The 7256-nt window shown below is 64.8% G+C and overlaps 1 protein-coding gene across 2 annotated transcripts; it reads left to right on the top strand.

The window, feature by feature from the left end:
* Positions 1 to 2050: 2050 nt before the first annotated feature.
* On the top strand, positions 2051 to 3603 carry DLX2 (distal-less homeobox 2). 2 transcript variants are annotated; one of them, XM_027911609.1, is made up of 3 exons: positions 2051 to 2460; positions 2691 to 2875; positions 3156 to 3603. In XM_027911609.1, exons 1-3 carry the CDS (start codon positions 2136 to 2138, stop codon positions 3471 to 3473), a joined length of 828 nt encoding a protein of 275 aa, XP_027767410.1. In that variant the 5' UTR covers positions 2051 to 2135; the 3' UTR covers positions 3474 to 3603. The 2 variants fall into 2 exon arrangements, with proteins under 2 accessions (XP_027767410.1, XP_027767409.1); XM_027911608.1 differs by having other exon boundaries at positions 2688 to 2875.
* Positions 3604 to 7256: the final 3653 nt, after the last annotated feature.

Raw genomic sequence — 7256 nt, 5'->3', positions numbered from 1 at the left:
TCCCTGCACTAACTTATGAGGAATAACTTGCACGAGGGAGACTCTTCATATAAGATGAAGTAAACAAAATCATGCCCTTTACCTTTTGTATAGATCACCATGCACATGCATAGCGCTATACGGCACTAAAATATTTAGTTTCATTAAAAAACAAATATTGTCACATAGAAGGACAAATTTCCGAGTAAGTCCTTTGCGTTATTAAATCCTATAATAAGATAATATGACGTGTTCTTTCTCCTTTATATTTTTTAAAACCATCTCACATGCTTCAAAACGTGACTAACGAAGGGTAGCTGATTGCCCTGATGTCTGTTGACAGTCATCAAACGCTGTCTGTCCCTCTCCCGCGCCAACCAGCGGCTGTTTCAGGCTGCCCGCCCTCGGCCAGCAACGGACAGAAATAGTTCTACAAAGATGTCACTTGGGACAGCAGTCACTGACATAGCGGGTTGCAGAAACCGGCTTTCTTTTGCATTGAACATCAGCTACGTTTGGGAGAGTCAGCAGGACGGGAGCCACTGCTGCGGGCTCCGGGCCCTCCCCGTGACGGCCGCTGCTCCTTCCCGGCCGGTCCCGGGCCCTCCCGGGCCCCGTTCGCCCCAGCAGGGCCGGACGCCAGGTCCCGGCGGTGCCACCCCGAGCCCTGGGCACGTCGGTTCCCGCGGAGGCCCCACCCCGCGCTCACCGCCGGCCCGGCCGAGCGCCACACCTCCCGTAGCCCCGCTCCCGGGGCCACCTGCCACTATCGCCGGCGGCCCCACTCCCCCGGGCCCGCCGCAGCACCGCCGCCCCGCCGGGCACGGACGGCCCGGCCCCCGCCGCGCTCCGCTGCAGAGCGACCGAGGCCGGGGCGCGGCCCCGCCGGGCGGGCCGAGCGGGAGCAGGGCCCTGAGGGGGCACGCGCGGAGCGCGCGGGGCTGGGCAGGTGCGGGGGCGCCGCGCTGCCCCCTCGGCCCTGGGAACAAGCCACACAGGGCGGTCTCTCTTTTTTTTTGCCTTTTTTACCTTTTTTTTATCCATTCGCAGCCACCCTCGCACCAGTGACGCCTTGAGGCCTCCCTTCCCTCTCTGAACACCCATGAGGCTCCCGCAGGGACGCGGCCGTTCCGCCGCGGGACCGTGCAGCGAGGGAAAGGACAAGAATAAAACCCAATTCCGAAGCGCTTCCCAGTGCCCCTAAGACACCAGTCTGGCCGCTGCCCCGCGGCGTTGCCCCGGCAGAGGGCGGCCAAGGGCAGCGCCGCCGTGCCCGCCGACACCCGCCCCGACGGTGCCGGTGCAGCCGCCAGCGGGCGGGGACGGGGCAGGGACACGGGCGGCTGCTCGGGTGTGCCCGGCACCACCGGCCCTGCCGTCGTGCCTGGGCCGCAACAACGCGCCTTTCGTGGCTGCCGCTTGTCGGGACGGCCCGTGGGTGCCGCCAGCAGCTGCTGTGTAAAATACACGGGCGGAGAGTCGCCCCTCCGCGTGTAAGGTTGCGGAGGTTCCCTTGGGTAGCGCTGCCACTCTGGCACGGAGAGCGGGGTGCTGATCTCCCCCGATGTGCCCGTTCTCCCGGGAATTAGAACACCTGAGAAGGACCCCCAAACGCGGCGCTCCCAGCTCGGCCCGCAACCAGGCGCGCCCGCGTGGGGATGCCGCTCACGGGATGACCGATGTGCAGCCCTTTCCCTGGGGTCGCCGGCCGGTCGGAACACACACGGGAGGCACAGCACGGCAGGAGAAACCGGGCCGAGCCGCAGACCCCAGCGGTCGCCGCTGTGGGTCGGACCGCCCCGTCCGGCCATAGGAGAGGCGGCCCGAGCCGCACGACAGGGACCAGTAAGGTCGCACTCCCGGGAGAATCCCAGTCCCGGGAGGGTCCCAGTCCCCGCGGGCCGGGGGAGCGGCGCGGGCGGGCTCCCCATTGGCCGTTGCTAGGTGACGTGCGCCGCGCCACGTGACGCGCGTTAAATGCCGCGGCGGCGGCGCGCGGCCCGCAGAGCGCTTCCCGCGGGCGCGGCGGGAGCGGCTGCACCGCCCCGGCGGAGCGCGGGCAGCGCCGGGCATGGTGGCGCGGCCCTGAGCGCCTGGCCCCGTGGGGACGGCCCGGCGGCGGCGGCGGCCCGTGCCCCGACGGGCGGGGGCGCGGGATGACCGGGGTGCTGGAGAGTCTGGTGCCGGACATGCACGCCAGCCAGATCTCGGCTGGCGGCTACCACCAGCACGGCGGCCTGCACAAGCCGCAGGAGTCCCCCACGCTGCCCGTCTCCACGGCCACCGACAGCAGCTACTACACCAACCAGCAGCACGGGGCGGCGGGCGGGTCGCCCTACGGCCCCGTGGGCTCCTACCCCTACGCGGGCGGCGGCGGCGCCCCCTACTCTGCCAAGGCCGCCTACGACGTGGGCTACGCGGGCGCCTACGGTTCCTACGGGCCCTACGGGAGCAGGGCCTCTCCGGCCAACAACGACTCTGGTACGTCCGGGCCCCGCGGGGGACACAGCTCGGTGAGCCGCCGGGAGTCCGGCGGTCCCCTCCAGGCCTGGCGTGGGGGCGGTCGGGTCCCGAGAGCTGGGGTGGGCCGGGAGAGCGCTCGTTCTCGGCGGGTCACCCCGACGGGGCGGGCGGTGATGCCGCGCTGCGGGCGGGGCCCGGGACGGCGAGGGCGCCTTCCCTCATCGAGGTCGCCGTTTCTGCCGCAGCAGAGAAGGAAGACTGCGAGCCGGAGATCAGGATCGTGAACGGGAAACCCAAGAAAGTCCGGAAGCCCCGAACCATCTATTCCAGCTTCCAGCTGGCAGCTCTGCAGCGGCGCTTCCAGAAAACCCAGTACCTCGCCCTGCCCGAGAGAGCGGAGCTGGCGGCCTCCCTCGGCCTCACACAGACGCAGGTAGGGTTCTCCCACCGCGGGGTCCCGGGCGCATCTCGCCCCTCCGTGACCGTTCGTCCTCTGAGGGGTCGGATGCAGGTGTAGGTGTGGGAGGGAGACCGGCCCATGGCGCCTCGACGGCCCAGGGGCGGGAGTGCGGGCGAAGCAGTAGCGCAGCCGAGGCAGTGCCGGGACTGCTCGGGGCTGCGAAACTTGCGCGTCCCTGCCCCGCCGCGGGCGACCCGGGCGCCTGGACGGCGCCGCAGAGGCTGCGGACGCCTGACTCCCCCTTTCTCCCCAGGTGAAGATCTGGTTTCAGAACCGCCGCTCCAAGTTCAAGAAGATGTGGAAGAGCGGAGAGATCCCAGCGGAGCCGCCTCCCCGTCGCAGCGCTTCGCCGCCGTCCCCCTCCTCGCCCCCCGCCTGGGACTTTGCTCCGCACCCGCGCACGGCGGGCGGCGCCGGCACCGCCAGTCCCAGCCCCGCCGCCGCCGCCTTCCTCGGTAGCTATTCGTGGTACCCGCCGGCGCCCGGCGGCCCGGCGCACCTGCCGGCGGCCGCTCCCCTCCCGCAGCCGGCACAGCCCCCGCACCACCACGGCGGCGGTAGCATCTTCTAGGCGCTGCAGAGACTTGAGCCCTCGGACCGCGCCCGGCAGCCGCGGGCCACAGAAGTGCAGCACTGGTGTTTTGGTGAAGCCTGTCTCCGGCCATTCTGGCGGAGAGGAACCGCTCCCTCCCCGTTGCCCCGTGTGCGTTCAGCCCCGTGGGTCCGCCCTCCCGCCGCCAAAACAACCACTGCGGAACAAGTACCCGTCTGCTTCCCTTCGTCCTTCTTCGTCCTCTCTCCCGTCATTTTCATCAAGCCACCGGTGCAGAACTCTGGTTAACTTTATTTTTTTATTTTTTTAAAATTGATAGGTGCCTTTGCGGATAACCTCACCTCGATGTTGGGGATTAAAAAATAAAACGATAAAAAAAAAAAGATAAATAATTTTTATATGTAGATTTGAAACAGAAGCCTCACGTGTTTAAGGTATCGTTTTTAGCCGTGAACGAAACCGTCCGGCCCGGGTGAGGGCTGGTCGCAGGCGGCAGTGCCGACGCGGCTCCCGCCCGTGCGCTGCCTCCCAGCGGGTTTCGTGCCCCGACGGGGCTTCCCCGGGATCGGGCGCCGAGCCACGGAGAGCACTCACCTCCACCACCAACCCCGCCGGCAACCTTGCCACTAATCCTGCCCTTGCGCCGTTTGATGTCTAGAATCGGGGGGGGGGGGGGGGAACAACAGGGTATTTTTTGTTATTTATTATGGAAAATTTAAACACTCTTTAATGTTTCTTTTACAATCAGCAGAGATTATTTAAATAAATTATTGTTTCCATGGTGCCCACGCTGAGTTTATTTGAGGAGGGGCGAGGTTGGGGGTGTCGATCCAGACCCTGGAGTTCGCTGCTCCACCCCCTCCCAATTGCAACTGTTGCCGCAAGCGTGCAACTTCCCCCCTTCTTCCCCCTTTTCCCGTCTACAATAAAATCTCGCCCCTGACAGTGTTCTCGGGAAGGCCATGAATCACTCAGCGCTGCCTGCAGCAGCCCCAGAGCCGCCCCCCCCTCTCCCCTCCCCCGCTTGCTGGCGCCAGCGACATTTCACCCGGATCTCCTGCCGTCTCCCGGCTTCGCAGACGGTCCGGAGGGGTTTGGAGCAGGGCCATGTCCGAGGACCTCAGTGCTCCTGGAGCCGGTCCCCGGGCGCAGCCCTGTCCCGGAGACATTTCGGTGTGCCACTCTGGCGGTGGCACCCAGGCCGGCAGCCTGCGTGGGAGCTTTGGTTGAGCCAGAGCTGATGGTTGTCCCCGAGCCGCTCTGTGGCTCTTCGCTGCCTGGAGGCACCTCTCCTAGATGTGCTCCTGGAGGACTGGACCCCCTAGGATGTTCCCCATCGGGGATGCAGCCCCCACAGCCTTCAACCCTCATAACTCCTCTGGGATGTACCCCATGAGGATAGGACCCCTCCAGGCTTAACTCTTTTTTAGGTAGCACGCCCTCCCAGTTGCACCTTTCTGAGATGTATCCCTCGAGATGTGGACCCCTCCCTGATTTAGCCCGCTGGAATGCTCCATTCCATTCCATTGCCTGCACCCCTCTGAGCTGAACCCTCACTTTATGACCTCGGCTGCACCCTTTGGGGCTGCCCCCCCTAGGGATGCCCACCTTCAAGCTGTGCCCTTCCAAGCTGTAACCCTGAGGGGTGCATCCCTTAGGGCTGCATCCCTAGAGATCCTGGTGCTGGAAAAAGCAAAAAGGGATGTTGGGGGGAGGGAGGTGTCTCTGGCCCTTGTCGCTCCGAGGGCCCCACCATCCTTGGAGAAGGCAGCGGGAGAGAGAGCCGTGAGGAAGATCCCACTGCAGACATGTTGATGAAGAGGTCCAGGCTAGCTTGCCCAGGGTAGGGAATGCGCAGCCTGGACGAGACTCTCCCGACAGGCCTTGGCATGAGGAGCTCGGGCGGGGCCGGGGAAGGCGGAGGGGGGCGGCCCCATAGGAGACACGTCGGGAGGAGTGGGGGAGGCGGGAGGGCAGATTGCTCCTGAGAGCCTGGGGAAAGCTTGGGGGCGAGGGGAGGCGGGGGTCGAAGGAGGAGTGAGGAAAAGAGAAGAATGAAGGGGGGGTGTTGGAACTCGGGTGCAGAGGAAGCGAGAGGAGGGAACGGGAGAGACAAAGGGGGAAGGGGCAGCTGCCCTCCGGTCCCGGCTCTGACCCGGCGGCGAGGACGCGGAAGAGCCGCCCCGGGAAACAGCGGGGCCGGCCCATCCCGCATCTCTCCCCTCCTTCACCCTCCCACCGGCCGCGGGGAGACCCGGCGGCAGCGGCCTCAGCCCCGACTCGGGCCGGGGGACAAAGGTTCCCCGCTGGCGTGCGGCGAACCGTCGGGGCGGCGAGCGTGGAGCGGGGCTGTGTCCCCAGCAGCGCGGTGTTTCCGCGGACCCCGGCGGAGGGAGGAAGGGGGGATGTGGGATACACCCCTTTGGCAGGTGACAAGTTTTGCTAAACTGGTCGTCCGAGATGCACGAGGAGATCGTGGGCGCGGGCCGGGACGGAGACCGTTCCCTTCCCATTCCCCGCCTCGTCGTTTTTACAGACGCTTCTCTCAGTCAAATAAAGTTCCCCCCAAACACCTGCGCCCAGCGTCTCCAGTCCGATGCAGCAGTGCGGTGCGGTGTGCTGCCCGGCCCCGAGGGGTTGGACGGGATGCCGACAGCTGCGTGGGGTCCCCGGGACGAGGACTTACCCAGCGGGTGGACGCTCGTCAGCGGTCGGGGAGCAGAGCGCACCGCACCCAGGACGGGGGCTCCCGCGCTTGCTTTCTGCTACTTAGCTATTTAGTATTTTATTATTTATTTATTACTATTTATTTGCTGTCTGCTAGCAGCAGTTCTCTCTGGGCTGTCTGCACCTGGTGTATGCGATGGGTTTTCCGTGTTTCAGCATCCCCGTAGGTCCCTGAGCCCTTCTAGGCTCCTCATTTCACATCCTAAATGCGGTTCACACCGTGCTGGGGTTGGCGACGGCAGGCGGATGCAGCAGCGCGCTGCAGCTCCGCGCGTATCCCAGATGCATACGTATGCATCTGTGTATGTTTGTAACCTGCTTTCTTCTCTTTTCCTGTCCGATAGATGGGACAGGATCTATCCGATAGAGAGAACAGGCACCGCTGAGAACCATGAGCCCTTGCATAAGACACAGTGATGCGGGACTCGGCCGCCCGGGGCCGGGCAGAGTCGCGGGGAGCAGGATAATCGAGGGGCGACAGCTGCCCCGGCCTCCCCGGCGCTCCGGGGAGGGTTGGGGAGCGGGGGATGGAGCCTGGTGGGGGGGCTGGGACGATTCCACCCCACGTCCCAGCGCCGAGGGCCCCCCCCCGTTGTACCCGGGCTTGGCTCCCGGCGGGAGCGGCTGAGCGGGGCCGGTGCCGGGGGGGCGGCCGGGGTAAGTGACAGCTCTGCGGCCAGCCCTGTCCGGGGGGGCGGCCCGGCAGCCACCCGGGCGAGGGGGCACCCTCTGCCTCCCCGGTGCACGGGCGGGGCCGGCCGGGCTTGTACCGTGGGGAGGCAATTTACTCATTTGCCCGGTGAAAAGAGAAAGCACGAGAAATTCAATTAAAGCGGCTCTGGCAAAAGGAGTTATTTGAGGCATGAATGTCTCCCCTAAAGCTGCAGCAATCATGTGGCATTAGACACTTCCGGAATCCTATAGCCAACTTGAAAAATCCCAGACCCCTTTTTTCCCTAATTTTTGCTCTGATCTGTAATTTTATCCACATTTGCACTAGTTTGAGCATTCTGGCTCTCCCATCTGAAAGCCTGCAATTACTATATAATTCTTCGCAATTTCACATGTCCTAAT

The sequence above is a fragment of the Empidonax traillii genome, unplaced genomic scaffold (assembly GCF_003031625.1).
Source record: "Empidonax traillii isolate 1590-97213 ecotype Southwest subspecies unplaced genomic scaffold, ASM303162v1 scaffold33:size3420811, whole genome shotgun sequence".
Classification (NCBI taxonomy): Eukaryota; Metazoa; Chordata; class Aves; order Passeriformes; family Tyrannidae; genus Empidonax; species Empidonax traillii.
This window is presented reverse-complemented; position numbering and strand designations above follow the sequence as displayed.